This window comes from Thamnophis elegans, chromosome 2 (assembly GCF_009769535.1).
Source record: "Thamnophis elegans isolate rThaEle1 chromosome 2, rThaEle1.pri, whole genome shotgun sequence".
Taxonomy (NCBI): Eukaryota; Metazoa; Chordata; class Lepidosauria; order Squamata; family Colubridae; genus Thamnophis; species Thamnophis elegans.
Window position 1 is genome coordinate 157,151,473 of NC_045542.1, and position 16,796 is coordinate 157,168,268.

At 40.8% G+C, this 16,796-nt stretch overlaps 2 protein-coding genes and 1 pseudogene across 3 annotated transcripts in view; 1 reads left to right on the forward strand and 2 right to left on the reverse strand.

Moving 5' to 3' along the window:
- LOC116504750 (zinc finger protein OZF-like) overlaps positions 1 to 16,796 on the reverse strand; it is a 183,981-nt gene that overhangs the window by 107,503 nt on the left and 59,682 nt on the right. The window lies entirely within an intron of this gene.
- Positions 1 to 16,796, reverse strand: part of LOC116504798 — a 133,148-nt pseudogene that overhangs the window by 22,346 nt on the left and 94,006 nt on the right.
- LOC116504755 (zinc finger protein 271-like) lies at positions 1,362 to 10,545 on the forward strand. 2 transcript variants are annotated; one of them, XM_032211980.1, is made up of 3 exons: positions 1,362 to 1,792; positions 7,815 to 7,952; positions 8,062 to 10,100. In XM_032211980.1, exon 3 carries the CDS (start codon positions 8,448 to 8,450, stop codon positions 10,098 to 10,100), a length of 1,653 nt encoding a protein of 550 aa, XP_032067871.1. In that variant the 5' UTR covers positions 1,362 to 1,792; positions 7,815 to 7,952; positions 8,062 to 8,447. The 2 variants fall into 2 exon arrangements, with proteins under 2 accessions (XP_032067871.1, XP_032067870.1); XM_032211979.1 differs by lacking the exons at positions 1,362 to 1,792; positions 7,815 to 7,952 and adding an exon at positions 10,167 to 10,545 and having other exon boundaries at positions 7,959 to 10,096.

The following is a 16,796-nucleotide window of genomic DNA, read 5'->3' on the forward strand; positions in this document are numbered from 1 at the left end:
GTAAAAATCTTTTTGGAGTGGTCGCTGCCAAGGATTTAGGATTGAAGAGTTTCAATGGGTGAGAGACTAAAGGAAGCCAACTTCATTGGTGCTGGCCAGAGATGCTTCCAAGCGCACCCATCCTAAATGTCTTGTGCATCTGTAACTTTGCATACACAAAAGTTTTCATTAGGTCAAAGAGAGGAAATCATGTAACCAGCAGGGCTAGAAAAGGGGGGCTTGGGAAGAGGAGATGACTGTCTATATATGTTGAGAGAAATGTTTCCAAAAGGCATTTCAAAGGGTTGGAAGAAAGATTGTTAATACAGATCTGCATGATAATACTTGCAACAGCAAAAACACCATTTGAAGCTTGATACACGCTGCACACTGGATTCCACAAAAGAATTGCCAGTCCACTGAGCAGCCCTGACCTAAAGCAGAACTGCAGCTTACATATCGTGGGTGTTCTACATTACAAAGATATAAAACGGGTAGGAATCAACTTGATGTTGGAATATTTTTGATAATCTCATTTGGAGACCTCATTATTCTAGGAGAGGAGTCGGTGCTAACTTTCTACACTACGTATTTCTCCACTCCCGAGATTTCATTCCATTGGTGGTACATGCTTTAAAACTGGTTCTCCTTCATATTAGGGTTAACTTGTGATTTTGTAGACATGTTCTTTTCTTGGAAACAATATGGAACTGATAATGCCACTGCTGTCCTCTGTGATTTTTTTAACTTCCATACCTAGCAAACAAAACATAGGATTTTGTACACTATCCATGGTGCACTATCCATTTATAATCCTGACACAACTGTGTTTAACCTAGGATTTTTTAAATAATAGCTATCGAACACTTTTTGGGTTGTTCAGTTTTATAGACCTTCCTTGCTTACCACTTACTACTCAGCCTTCACAATTACACTGGTACTGAAAAAGTAGACTTACAAGTGTTTCTCAAAGTTGTGGCCATCACAGTTATTTGGGGGCAGCCCTGGCTTGCAATTACGATAGTTGCTGTGTCCCAAAGTCATGGAATCGCCATTTGGGACCTTCACAATTGGCTTCCAAGAAACAAAAATGACAGGAAGTTGTAAGTCACAGTCATGGTACATTGCACTGAACGGAACATGGTGATTTGCTTAATGACCACAGCTACAACAGATATTGTAAGTTGCCATGGTTATGTGGTCAGTGTACTGTGAGAAGCAATCACAAACCCACCCACCCTGAGAATGAAATGTTTTGGGGAATATTAAAGAGAGGCAGAATATTATATTTACCCAAAGGAGAAATGGAGGAAAAAAAATCTTAACAAAGGCAGAAAGTATCTTTAGAGATTTTGTGCCCATTAAGAAATCCAGGCCAGCCTATTCACAAAGAAAAAGCTTTCAGCTCCAGTTGATGGGATTAAAATTTCCCTTCCCCCACCCAAATTCTAAGGACAGGATTTTTAAGGACCTTTTAGGATACAATGGATGGAAACTGATCAAAGAGAGATTCGAGGAATCGAAAAGGACCTGCTGCCATGGAATCACTGAAAACATCTTCCAAACACCTTGATGGAGATTGGACAAGTGTGTGTTTCCACCTCCTGTCGCTAGATGGCGGTCAGGCAACATCTGTGCCTAGAGAGTCTTCTATACCATGCTTGCGCCTAAAAAAAGGAGTTTTAAACCATTGCTAGAAAGGATAGGAGGAGAGAAGCGCAGAGGAACTTCCTCTTCCGGATGACTCATGGGAAGAAGGAGGTGTGCATGGCGGCTCGTCTGCTCTTCCCATGCTCGAAGGAGTAGCTGGAAGGTGAGTGGAGGGCCGGTGGGAGGAGAATCCTGGAGCAAGTCGGGCTGTTCGGTTCCCTCCACGGCCTGAAAGCAGAGAAGCAACTGGGCTGAAGCATCTCTGCTGCTGCTGCTGCTGCTGCAGGTTCCTTCCCTCCCCGAATTTAAGCCCACTGGTGCTGCCCGCTGTGAAACTGGTGGCTGCAATTTTCCTTCTGGTGGGAAGATTTAAAAAACATCTTTTAAATTAGGGGACTGGAGACTAAAACATATGAAAAACGGTTGCAGGAACTGGGTATGTCTAGTTTAATAGAAAGAAGGACCAGGGGAGACATGATAGCAGTCTTCCAATATCTCAGGGGTTGCCACAAAGAAGAGGGAGTCAACCTGTTCTCCAAGGAACCTGAGGGTAGAACAAGAAGCAATGGGTGGAAACTAATCAAGGAGAGAACAATTTAGAACTGTGGAGAAATTTCCTGACAGAACAATTAATCAGTGGAACAGCTTCCCTCCAGAAGTTGTGAATGCCCCAACACTGGAAGTCTTTAAGAAGATGTAGGATAGCCATTTGTCTGAAATGGTATAGGGTTTCCTGCCTAGGCAGGGGGTTGGACTAGAAGACCTCCAAGGTCCCTTCCAACTTTGCTATTGTATTATTGTATTAATTAAGGTTGATTCTTTGGGAATGTCTTCCCTCCAGAGGTTGTGGGTGCTGCCATCACTGGACGGTTTTCAGGGGAGATTGAACAGCCGTTTGTTGCTTGTACTGATATGCTGTGCTTGATTTTTGTCAAACATGTCACTGTGCATTACGGCCAAACATCTCCACTTTGGTCTGGTCTGTGCAAAGGACAGTGTTCCAGAAGTCTTGTGGTTTGTCCAGGTGCAACTTTGCAAATCTCAGCCATGTTGCTATGACCTTTTTAGAGAGAAGAGCAACCCTTCCAAATGAACCATAGTTGTTCCGTTTTTTCTAATTACACTGTCATGGATCTTGATATTTAACATGCTAACTGAATCCTGTAGAATCTGATACATAACTTTTTTAAAAAATTGCTCTGGCCATTGCATTGTCTGGCCTTGGGGTGAATTTTCTTGTGTTGAAAGAAATGTCCTTCTGGGTTTGGCTCCAAGTGGGGAAGAAGACACTGGAGACATGGAGGCTGCTTGGAAAGATGGTTTATTGTTGGACAGGGCCACATGGCTTGAGCCCTGAACAGAAAAGGTGATCACATGCTTCAATGTTGATGGAGAAGAAGAGAGAAGGGCTGAGGAAGGGGCTTGCTAGGCTTTTATACCCTGTTCAGTCCCACCTCTCTGTTTCCTGTTCCTGTGTAAGAAATGTATTCTGACTGGTTGTCAGACTCCCATGGTGCCATGCAGGGGGCTACTCTCTAGGCTGTGATGAGTTCTCAGTTGCCTTGTGGTCAGTTGAGTAATATCCCTTCCCCCTACAGCTGCAGTGAGGAAAAGTCTTTATTATGTAAAGTGGGCTGGCCTGGTCATCTTAATGGCCCATTAGCTGGGGATGGGCAGAAAGCTATAGGCAACTATTCTGTCTTTTGAAACATGTTTCTTTTCACATCCAGAGAAATATTCTGCCTTTTCAATATTTCCTAGGATATTTCATTTTTCTGGGAGAGGGCTGGATGATAACTTCCCACACTTGGATGTCCAGTCTTGAGAAGATTGGCAACTACCGTATTTTTCGGAGTATAAGACACACCGGAGTATAAGACACACTAAGGTTTTGAAGGGGCAATTTAAAAAAAAGTAGGTAGGTAGATAGAGGGAAAGAGAGGGAGAGAAAGAGAGAGAAATACAGTAGGTAGGGAGAGAGAGAGGGTAGGCAGGTAGATGAAGGGATAGCAAGTGAAATACAGTAGGTAGGTAGGGAGAGAGATTATATGTGTAGGTAGGTAGAGGGATAGAGAGAGAGAAATACAGTAGATAGGTAGGGAGAGAGAGTAGGTAGGGAGAGATATTGCGTGTGTAGGTGGGTAGAGAGATAGAAATAGAAAGAGAGAAATACAGTAGGTAGATAGAGTGTGTAGGTAGGTAGGTATACGGATAGAGAGAAATACAGTAGATAGGGAGAGAGTAGGTAGGTAGGTAGAGGGATAAAGAGTATGAGAGAGAAATACAGTAGGTAGGTAGGAAGAGAGGGTAGGTAGGTACGTAGATGTTTCCAGGTGTATTTATCCATGTGCCCAAGAAGGAAACAGCTGACAATCTGCAGCACCTTGTTTCTGCTGGCACAGCACTTGATCAATGTAATTCTCATCAGTCAGTTAAAGAGCTTTTGGAAAGGAAAAAAAAGTTTTTGCACTCCGCAAACCTCCCAAAAACAGTCCCTTTTGGGGGGGCTTGCAGAGAGCTCTGGGGAGCGGCAAAAACGAGCAAAAAATGGCTTGTTTTTCATGAAAACGGGCCTGTTTTTTGTAAAAAAAAACTATACAAAGCCTTATAGAGTGCTGCTGGGGCGGGGGGCAAAAAACGGGCCATTTTTTGCTTATTTCTGCCCCCCCCTCCAACCCCCAGGAGCTCTCTGAAAGCTTCAACAAGTATATGCATGGCCATTTTGGTGAGGGGGCAGCTCTTCAGAACACAAAAAAGTGCTATATTCGGTGTATAAGACGCACCCAGATTTTCAGCCTCTTTTTTGAGGAAAAAAGGTGCGTCTTATACTTTGAAAAATACGGTATCTGGAATATTTCCCACTTATGAATAATCTTCCTCAGTGTAGAATGATGGATTTTAAATTATTTGCAAATGGCCTTGTAAACATTCCCCCAAAATATGTCTATTCTGTAACCACCTGTAAAAAGATTCCCAAATTGAATAATAATCATGAGCCAAGGTGGCGCAGTGGTTAAATGCAGCACTGCAGGCTGACTGCTAGATCAGCAGTTCAGCGGTTCAAATCTCACCGGCTCAGGGTTGACTCAGCCTTCCATCCTTCCGAGGTGGGTAAAATGAGGACCCGGATTGTTGTTGGGGGCAATATGCTGACTCTGTAAACCGCTTAGAGAGGGCTGAAAGCCCTATGAAGCGGTATATAAAAATCTGCTATTGCTATTGCTATTGTTCTTTCTCTTTGATAGCCAGTGTCAAACTGTTCCATTTCTGCACATTCTAATATTTTCTTAATCACATTCTCCTCTTTAGGGATCTCTTCACTTTTCCAATTTTGTGCAAATGCAATCCTAGCTGCTGTTATAACATGAATAATCAAATATAATGCCCTTAAACCTTCCCAAATTGATGGGCAGCAACAATTGCTTCTCTAAGATCCTTGCTGATGTCTTTATTCTTTGGCACTGTTTTAACACACACCTCAATGCCGGAGACCAGGAAACTCCTACAACTTCGGCTTTTATAGATGTAGTCATACTTGCTGATGATCAATTGACCAGGTCAAAGTTTGCAGCAACAATCACATCAATTGATCAAGGGCACTTTATTAGCAGTGCTTGGCTGTCACTGTGGCGCTCCATCACTGGAGGCTTTTCAAAAGAGACGAGAGAGTGACTTCTCTGAAACGGTATAGGGCAGTGATGGCTAACCTTTTTTGGCTCCCATGCCAAAAGCTGGGGGAGAGCAGGGGGGGTTGTGTGCGGGAATGCCCACACCCAAAATTCAATGCGCGCAACACCCCCGCGCATGTGCGTGCAACCAGCAAACCACCCATCGCTTTTGGCACAGTTTTTTTGCCCTCCCCAGGCTCCAGAGGCTTTCTAGGAGCCTGGGGAGGGTGAAAACAGCCTCTCCCCCCCCCCCCGAGGCCCTCTGGAGCTTCCCTGAAGCCTCTGGAGGGTAAAAAAGGAACTATGGGGAACCCAGAAGTTTGGGAATGGTGACTTCCGGGTTCCCCATGGGGCCGATGAAGCCTCCAGAGGGCAAAAAACGGATCTACGGGCAAACCTGAAGTCACTTCCGGTTTGCTCATAGGGGCAGTTTTTGCCCTCCGGAGCCTTCAGGGAAGCCTCTAGAAGGTCCCTGAAGGCTCCGGAGGGCGAAAAATTGACCTCCGGGGAACCTGGAAGTTTAGGGAATGGGAACATCCAGTTTGTCCGTAGCTCCGATTTTCTTTTTTTTTTAGATATACTTTTTTCCATTTTCATAACATATAATCACATGTGTACTATTACATAGCCAATATCCTATTGTACTAAGTAGTAATTACATCAGTTCCTCTTGCCATCAACGCCCAAAAAGATAACAACCCATTATTAGCTCTTCTGCTCTCCATACACCTCTTTCTTCTACCTCTCTCCTACCTCCTTTCTTCCCTGCATCATCCTTTTCTACTCTACTTCCCCTACCCTTCTCTCTCTTCATTCCACTCCTCCTTATCCTCTTCATCTTCCCCCCTTACCCTCTCTCCTATCCCTCTCTTCCTATCTTTCTTCTCTCCTTTCCCACTCTTCCTCTCATTCACTTGGTGTATTTCAGCTTCTGAGCAAACTCCATTCTATGTTGATGGTATTTATGCTTCCCTATCAATATACTTAACATATCTTAGGTTTAAAGAAAAAATAAGAGAAGACAGTATACATGTGCAATCATATTACATTAAAATCTAACACCCCTCGTCAAGCCTACTATTCATCCCTCCCTCCCCCCCAGCCCCCCCTTCCCTCCCCCGACTTCCCAGAACCCATACACGGTATAAATCTTTAACAAAAACCGTCTAAAATATATTGGAAAAAAAGAATAAAGAATTGATAACAGCTTTACATTGAACTTAGCTCCTCCTTGCTAGGCTAACTTTAAACAATTTATATCATTCCTGATCTTAATCATAAGCTATCTGGAATTTCTTAGTCCCATATTTATTTTGTATATAATCAATCCATTTTTTCCAGTCTCGTTTATATTTCTCGTTTGATTGGTCCTTAAGATATGCAGATATTTTAGCCATCTCGGCTAAATTTATGACTTTCAATGTCCATTCTTGAATTGTAGGCAAATCTTCCTTCTTCCAGTATTGCGCCACCAACAATCTAGCTGCAGTTATTAAATGCAAAATCAAATTAATCTCTACAGCTGTACAATCAGTAATTATACCTAACAAAAATAACTGAGGGGTAAACTTATTCTTTTTTAAAGAACATTTTGCATAATCCACAATATTTTTATCCAAAATGCCTTAACCTTTTCGCAAGTCCACCATATATGAAAATATGTGGCGTCGAGTGAATCACATCTCCAGCATTTGGGTTGTAAGTTCGGATACATAGAAGCCAAATTTTTGGGATCTAAATGCCATCTGTAAAACATCTTGTAAAAAATTTCTCTCAGGTTTTGGGCTTGTGTAAATTTTACATTTCTTACCCAGATCCTTTCCTATGTATCCAACATTATTGTTTCTTCAATATTTTGAGCCCACTTTATCATACAGTCTTTAACTAATTCTGTTTCGGAATCCATCTGTATTAATACATTGTATAGTCTCTTTATATGCATTAAGCTTTGATCTCTTATTTGTTTAAATAAATTATCCTCGAGTTGCATAAAACCAATTTTGTGATCTGTTTTCCACCTGGCCTGTAGTTGTCCATACTGGAACCATATTTGAAGGCTTGGGAGGGCAAAAAACGGCCCAACAAGAAACCCGAAGTGACCATGTATATGGTCTCCTGCTTGAGCAGGGCTTGGATTAGAAGACCTCCAAGGTCCCTTCCAATTCTGTTATTCTCTTCTGTTGCAATGATATTTATTATGTCTTGATAAGTAAAACCATAGAAATCAAAGAGGGTGTAGTTTCTTTTTCACTGGACTGTATTTGAAAACAACCCTTTGCCCTGCTAAGAATTCATTGATTGACCCAGTCAACAAGCGAATTTCTCCATTGAATGGATATCTGAACTTGGATCTGGGTAGTTTTCCATGTATCAAATGAATCATGATTAATGTAAAATTATTGTAGGTTTGTGGCATGTTTGCTTTTTCATTGTAACATAAGCTTTTTTTCTTTTTTTCTCATCTTCTGCAACCATTTTATGCACAATTAAAGATACACTTTTATTTGAATCTTATAGACACAGAAGATGGCAATAGGAGCACTCTGGACACTGAGGATAACAAGCAACATTGAAAAGAAAAACAAATCAGTCCGGAAATAAAAATATTTTCCATTTCCTTCAGAGAGCCACACAATTCTCCAACTTCCTCAGCAGGTGAGAGAGAAAGAGAGAAAATCTAGAAGAGATTCTAGCTGGGAAACGGAGCGTGTGAATTCAAGCATATATTACATGAATGGTCAAGGGAGATTATTTTTCAGTTCAGCAAAAGAGGGAAATATCTGGAAGTTACTGGGGAGGAAAAGGAGAATTGGAAAACCACGTAGAGCAGACAGTGTGAAAGGCATTGCTCTGGGAGGAAGAAAACAGCTTGAAACAAAACACCACCAAACAAGGGACCATCCATATTTTTGATCTCTTCAGGAATATGAGTTGTGGAAAAGCTCCATAGACGTGCCAGTTGTGGGAAAGATACAACTTACAAATCACAGTTGATTATGCATGAGAAGATCCAGACTGGAGAAAAGCCATACAAATACTTTGAATGTAGCAAAACCTTTGGTCACAACAGCTCCGTTTTGTTTCATGGAAGGACCCACACAGGACAGAAGCCCTTAAAGTGCTCCCAATGCGATAAATGCTTTAGCAAGTATGGCAACGTGGACTCACACCAAGGAAAAACTGTTTGAATGTCCTGAATGCGGGAAATGTTTCTGTGATAAATCCAGCCTGGTTACACACCTGAGGACTCACACAGGAGAGAAACCCTTTGCTTGTCATGATTGTGGGAAATGTTTCTGCGATAATTCACACCTGGTTACACATCAGAGAACTCACACAGGAGAGAAACCGTTTGAATGTCCTGATTGTGGGAAATGTTTTAGTCAAAGAGGCATCCTGGTGAGACACCAGAGGACTCACACAGGAGAGAAACCGTTTGAATGTCCTGATTGTGGGAAAAGTTTTAGTCATCATTCCAGCCTGGTGACACACCAAAGGACTCACACAGGAGAGAAACCCTTTGAGTGTCCTGATTGTGGGAAAAGTTTTAGTCACAATGCCACCCTGGTGAAACACCAGAGGACTCACACAGGAGAGAAACCGTTTGAATGTCCTGATTGTGGGAAAAGTTTTAGTCGGATCTCCAGCCTAGTGACACACCAAAGGACTCACACAGGAGAGAAACCCTTTGAGTGTCCTGATTGTTGTAAAAGTTTTAGTCACTATTCCAGCATGGTAACACACCAAAGGACTCACACAGGAGAGAAACCCTTTAAATGTCCTGATTGTAGAAAAAGTTTTAGTCAGCATTCCAACCTGGTGACACACCAGAGAACTCACACAGGAGAGAAACCCTTTGAGTGTCCTGATTGTGGTAAATGTTTTAGTGACAATTCCAGCCTGGTAAAACACCGGAGGACTCACACAGGAGAGAAACCCTTTAAATGTCCTGATTGTGGAAAAAGTTTTAGTCAGCATTCCAGCCTGGTGACACACCAAGGGACTCACACAGGAGAGAAACCCTTTGAGTGTCCTGATTGTGATAAATGTTTTAGTGACAATTCCAGCCTGGTGAAACACCGGAGGACTCACACAGGAGAGAAACCCTTTAAATGTCCTGATTGTGGAAAAAGTTTTAGTCAGCATTCCAACCTGGTGACACACCAGAGAACTCACACAGGAGAGAAACCCTTTGAGTGTCCTGATTGTGGTAAATGTTTTAGTGACAATTCCAGCCTGGTGAAACACCGGAGGATTCACACAGGAGAGAAACCCTTTAAATGTCCTGATTGTGGAAAAAGTTTTAGTCAGCATTCCAGCCTGGTGACACACCAAGGGACTCACACAGGAGAGAAACCCTTTGAGTGTCCTGATTGTGGTAAATGTTTTAGTGACAATTCCAACCTGGTGAAACACCGGAGGACTCACACAGGAGAGAAACCCTTTAAATGTCCTGATTGTGGAAAAAGTTTTAGTCAGCATTCCAACCTGGTGACACACCAGAGAACTCACACAGGAGAGAAACCCTTTAAGTGTCCTGATTGTGGTAAATGTTTTAGTGACAATTCCAGCCTGGTGAAACACCGGAGGACTCACACAGGAGAGAAACCCTTTAAATGTCCTGATTGTGGAAAAAGTTTTAGTCAGCATTCCAGCCTGGTGACACACCAAGGGACTCACACAGGAGAGAAACCCTTTAAATGTCCTGATTGTGGGAAAGGTTTCAGTACCAATTCCAGCCTGGTGACACACCAAAGGACTCACACAGGAGAGAAACCCTTTGAATGTCCTGATTGCGAGTAAAGTTTCAGTACCAATTCCAGCCTGGTGTCACACCAGAGAGAAACCCTTTGAATGTTCTAATTGCAGAAAAAGTTTCAGTCAGAATTCCAACCTGATGACACACCAGAGAACTCATACAGGAGAGAAGCCATATGAGTGTCCAGACTGTGGGAAATATGTCAGTAGTATGACTAGCCTTCTAAATCATATGCTTATACCCACTGGAAAGAAACCCTTTGAATGTCCTGAATGTGGGAAATGTTTCAGTCAAAATTTCAGACTTCTGAGACACCTGAGGACGCACACAAGAAAGAAACTGTTTAAATGTCCTGATTGTGAGGAACATTTCAATCACAATTCTAGGCTGGTGACACACAAGACGGTTCACAGAGGAAAGAAATCCTTTTGTGAGAATCAAGAAATATAGCCTATTCATCAATTAAGATTCAATAAGTCCTATGGATAATAGAAGGCCCCAGAAGAAAGTGATATGAACCAAAGTTTTCAGATCGGATGATTTCAAAATTTAACAGAAATATATGTAATCCTTCTGAACCGTTTCTTACTCTGAAATATGTTTTTGCAAAATATGCACTTGTATGGATTCGTTTGAATGAAACTGTTAGAAATAAAGAATTGAAAGTAATGTTACACCGATGTTCACAGAGAGTGTCAGTTAGTGAGGTTGTGAAGCAAGGATGTGGTTAGAAGAATAGTATAAAAGATAAGGTTCAAGATTGGCTCGGAACTCTTTGATTTATAGCAGTGCTTGTAGGACTTGCTATTTCTCATTGGCCCTCTGCATTAATATGTTAATGCAGTGTATTATTGCTATTATCTATTCATTTCTAATGTTCCAAATTATTAGAAACAATAAACCTCTGATCTTAAAAGTAAGATTTTTTTCTTGTGTTGTTTCCTTTGTTTCCCTGTTGGAATTTTCCTATCACACTTTGGATGTCCTGATTGTGGGGGAAAAATTCAATCACCGTTCCCATCTTATGAGACACCTTATGAGACTTTCCCTTATGACTGTGGGAAAGATCTCTGTGGGAAATCATGTCCTTATCGGCATCAGGGGAGAAACCATTTATGTGCCCTGAGTGTGATCAGTGCTTCAGGAAATGTTCCACCCTTATTGCGCATGAGAAAACCCACGTGACCCAAAGTGATGAGTGTAGAGATGGTTTGAATTTCATTTCTAATGTCCCATTTTGAGTCCAGCTGAGAAATGACTGATTTGAAGACTTTGCCTGATTTTTTTGTAGGAAAATATGTTGTGTTATTAGATGGGCCTTCAGCGTAAGAAGTGACGGGTCCCTCCTAAGGAGGAAGGAACCCTGAGCATACTGGAAGACATATATATATGTTATATTTTATGCTGATACTTTAAATATATATATATATATATATATATATATATATATATATATATATATATATATATATATATATACATACATACATACATACATACATACATACATACATACACACACACACACATATACATATACATATACATACATACATACATATATATATACACACACACACATACATACATACATACATACATACACATTTCTTTGCTTTCACTTCAGACTAGCAGAAACCTGTTGAGGCCTAAACTTCAGCCTTGCCATCTCAACATATGAGCAATCATCAAATTCATCAAATGTGTGATTAACATTAGCACAAAAGGTTTGACTAGCCAGAGATATTTTTCAGGCTTGAAAGACATGGATTTTCTCCATGTTGTAGGTGTGTGTATTTGTATTTCTCTCTGGGTGCATCTGCAAATGTGTACTCTATCCCCAGGACTTCCAGATATACAGTCATGTAAAAAAGGAAGTACACTCTCCTTGACTTTTATGATTTTACTTATCAGGACATAGTAGAAATCATGACATAGTTAAGAACTTAAAAGTTCTTAAAAGTAGGTAAATACACCACTGATGAACAACAACAACAACACGTGACATCAGGTCATCAATTAATTCATTTAAAAGAATGGAGAAGTCATGTGTGAAAAAAAGTATGACTCAATAATATGTAGAGGCACCCTTAGCAGCAACAACTAAAAATAATTCTTTTTTTATTGTTTATTTTATACACATAAGCACATCAACAGGACACATAAACACATTAACAAAAATAACCACATAACTTAACAACATAGGAACAATAAGTTCCATCGTATATCATACAGCAGTTCCGAATCGGTTTCTTTGCAATTAGTGTTTTCCTTTCTATACATTTCTGTCTTGCGTTCATAATCTCGTTACTCATTATCCATTTTTATATACATTTATTTATTTATTTATACTTAGCTACTTATGATCAAGTATTATTTACCTATATTGTGCTTTATATTTTTACTGTCATCTATTCTCTTACATGCAGTTATAGGTATACATTCACATAGTTATTCTTTTTCTTTGCCATTCTTATATTATTATTCTATTTAAAAGGGTATAAGGTATAATTTGGAATGTATTATTTACCATCCTTCACACCTGCTATGACCACTTTCTTTTCTCTTTCTTTTCTCCCTCCCTTCTCTACTTCCTTCCTTCCTCCTCTCCTTCCCCTTCTTCCTTCCCTTACTTCTCCCCTACTTCTACCCTCTTTCTTCTCCTTCCTACCCTCTCTCCTTCTCTTTTTCTCTCTTTCTCCCTCCTCTCCTTCTCTTTCTCTCCCTTCCACCCATCTCTCCTTACTTCTTTCTTCTTCCCCTACCTCTCCTCCACATTTCTTCTTCCTCTCCTACTATCTCTCGTCTCTCTCTCTCTCTCTCTCTCTCTCTCTCTCTCCCACCCTCCACTTCTTTCCTTTCCTTCGTCCCTCCATTCTCTACTTCCTTCCTCCCCTCCTTTCTTTCTTCCCTTCCTTTCTTTTTCTATTGTTATAGGTGTCTTTTTCAAATCCAGTTTATGTTTTCTTGAGGGTGTTATTTCCACAAGTCCATTTTTTTTCATATCATTTCCTTTTTTTCTCTATCATTCTACAGTCTATATGCCAGCTATCATCCTGATTCGATTTCACCAATCATGACCCCCTTGTTTTACTCATAATTATTATTTTTGAGAGTTGTTCTATTCTTTCATTGCTTTTTATTTCTTTGCTCCATCCATCTATACCAATTAACCCATATCTGGTCTACTTTCAATTTCTTAGGAATATTAAACATCTGGGCTCTTTTTTTTTAGTGCGTTCAGTCCATTCAAGTTTATCGACATAATTGTTATTTCTTGATCCATCTTTAGTTGAGATTGTTTCTTTTACTTCTAGTTTGTATCTGACTTTTCCCTCTCGCACCTTCCTTCTCTGCTCTCTCTCTTTCTTGCCTCTGTTCTTCTCTCCTGCTTCTTTTGCTGTCTTCTGATGTTTCTTCCACTTGACCTCTGTATTCTAGTTCCTCTTTGCTTCCTTGTTTTCTTTCCCTATTACAGTGTTCTTCATAGAATTTGTGTGCTTCTTCTAAATTCTCTATCTTATATCTTTTTCCTTGCCAAGATACCAGAACCCCTTCTGGTACCAGCCATCTGTACATTATTCTGTTTTTATTCAACTCGTTTGTTAAAAATTGGTATTGCCTGCGTTGTTCCCGGATTCTCCGTGGAATCTGTTTAAGCGTGGTCAGCTCTTTTCTCTGTAGTATAATCGTCTCTTCTCTGGTTTTTTTGTACACTTCATCTCTGGCAGTTTCTTAGTGAATCTTACAGGTACTTCTCTCAGGAGCCTATGTCTCCTTGCATAATTAGTATTCACCCTGTAAGCCTCATCAATAATTCCTCTCAGTTCCTGTTCTGTTTTTTGCAGAAATTCAGTAAGGATATTAATCATTTTCCCTTTCAGATCTTCCTCCTTCTCTTCTGGTATGTTTTGAAATCTTAGGTAAAATGCCGCTTTTTCATTTTCGAGTCGGATTATTGACAATTCCAATTCTTTATTAAGTTGCCTATATTCTATTTCCATTTTTCCCATCTTCTGATCTGAGTGTTGTATTTTTTTCCCCATACATTGGATATACTGTTCGTTGATTGTTAAGGCATTCTGTATCTTTTCAACTTTATCGTCTACATTTTTTATTGTTCCTTTCAATTCTCCCATTTCCTTTTTTAATTCTTCATGACTTTTCCTTGTCTCTACTTGGCTTATAGCCAAGGTCTCCTGTATCATCTGGAGCATCGATTGCATGTTTTGCATCGTAGGTGCTGGTCCCGCTGATTCTGCCATTTTTTCCCCTTTCTCCAACCCCCACGCACTCTCCATTGTTTTTTGATTTGAGGAGGTGGGCGTTGCTGAACTCACAATGGGTATGGTCTTTTTCCCTAATTTTGATGAGGTTGCCATTTTTAACCCCCTTTTTTGACCTTGCCCACGATTGGTTATAACTTTTACCTTATTTATACCTTGTCATTAATATCAATAATATATTATAATTATTATAATTGTATAAACCAATATTCAACAACAATTCCACAATTATCCTTCCTTGGTATCACCTTTCAATACTTAAGCAGTCCTATGGATTTCCAGCCTGGTGACACATCAAAGGACTCACACAGGAGGGAAACACTTAGAGTGTCCTGATTGTTGTAAAAGTTTTAGTCACTATTCCAGCCTGGTGACACACCAAAGGACTCACACAGGAGAAAAACCCTTTGAGTGTCCTGATTGTGGAAAATGTTTCAGTACCAATTCCAGTCTGGTGACACACCAAAGGACTCACACAGGAGAGAAACCCTTTGAGTGTCCTGATTGTGGTAAAAGTTTTAGTCTGAATTCCAACCTGTTGGCACACCAGAGAACTCACACAGGAGAGAAACCCTTTGAGTGTCCTGATTGTGGGAAAAGTTTCAGTCATCATTCCAGGCTGGTGACACACCAAGGAACTCATACAGGAGAGAAACCCTTTGAGTTTCCTGATTGTGGTAAAAGTTTTAATCACAATTCCAGCCTGGTGATACACCAGAGGACTCACACAGGAGAGAAACCCTTTAAATGTCCTGATTGTGGAAAAAGTTTTAGTCAGCATTCCAACCTGGTGACACACCAGAGAACTCACACAGGAGAGAAACCCTTTGAGTTTCCTGATTGTGGTAAAAGTTTTAATCACAATTCCAGCCTGGTGATACACCAGAGGACTCACACAGGAGAGAAACCCTTTTAATGTCCTGATTGTGGAAAAAGTTTCACTACCAATTCCAGCCTGGTGACACATCAAAGGACTCACACAGGAGAAAAACTCTTTGAATGTTCTGATTGCAGAAAAAGTTTCAGTGAGAATTCCAGCCTGGTGACACACCAGAGAACTCACACAGGAGAGAAACCATATGAGTGTCCAGACTGTGGGAAAGATTTCAGTATTAGGACTAGCCTTCTAAATCATATGCTTATACACATAAGGGAGAAACCATTTGAGTGTCCTGAATGTGGATGGTGCTTCAGGAGAAATTCCACCCTTATTGCACACAAGAAAATCCACATGAGGCCCCAAGTGATGAGTGTAGAAAAGGTTTGAATTTCATTTCTAAAGTCCCTCTGTAAATCCAACTGAGAAATTGACTATTTAATTTGACTACAAAGAATTTGCCTAATTTTTTGTAGGCAAATATGTAATGGTATTAAACGGGAAGGAGGAAGGAAAAAATGGCAACATATTAGTGTGATAATGCCTATCTGGTCATTAGCAGCAGAACTTGCTGGATATGGGGAGTTCTTAGGTTACGGATGTAATGGATCCTCCCCTTTCCATCCGAAACTTGAGAAGTTGTGGGAGTGAATCTCTTACATTGAACGACATCACTCCCTGCTTTCGCCCACACGTTCATTGCTTTCTTGCTCCGGATAAGCTTGACAAGGCATCTGGCGCCAAGAAAGCAGCCCTGAGAGGCTGTGCGCGACTTCTTAGGGTTGCTTTCTCATTGGCAAATCACTTGAGGATTGCGTTCCTGTAGGCTTTGGCAGCCCCTTGCAAAAAGCCTTTGCCTGTAGGAACAGGACTTCGGAGGGACACACCCACTCCTCCCAAGCTCAGTTGGTGGCAACAAAGGCAGTTTGCAAAGGGCTGCTGAGGCCCTATAGGAATGCAATCTTCAACATACAATAGAAGGGGAGAAAAAGATTGCATACAATAGCAATAGCAATAGCAGTAGACTTATATACCGCTTCATAGGCCTTTCAGGCCTCTCTAAGCGGTTTACAGAGAGTCAGCATATTGCCCCCAACAATCTGGGTCCTCATTTTACCCACCTCGGAAGGATGGAAGGCTGAGTCAACCCTGAGCCGGTGAGATTTGAACCGCTGACCTGCTGATCTAGCAGTAGCCTGCAGTGCTGCATTTAACCACTGCGCCACCTTGGCAAATACAAGTACTTTGAGAATCTGTATAAAGGGGAACAAGTAGATGGAAAACAAATAAAAGAATATTTAAATGGAGAAGAAACCCCGACAATAGCAGAAGATATGAAAGAAATGTTGTCAAAAAGTAACGAAACTAGAATTGAAACAGGTGATTCAGAAACAGAAAAATAATAAAATGCCAGGCCCAGATGGATTCCCAGCAGAATGGTACAAAATAATAGATGAATTGAACGAATTGATAGAACCCTTGATGCTGGAGATGTATAACGAGGCACTGATGAAAGCAAAAATACTGGGCTCATGGAGAGAAGCACATATTACATTAATATTTAAAGAAGGTGCAGA

Excerpts from the sequence above, each read along its gene's own strand:
- LOC116504755 (XM_032211979.1), top strand. The coding sequence starts at position 8,448 with ATGGCAACGTGGACTCACACCAAGGAAAAACTGTTTGAATGTCCTGAA. Across the intron at positions 10,097-10,166 it reads TTTGAATGTCCTGATTGCGA|AAAAAGTTTCAGTCAGAATT; the intron begins GTAAAGTTTCAG and ends TTCTAATTGCAG.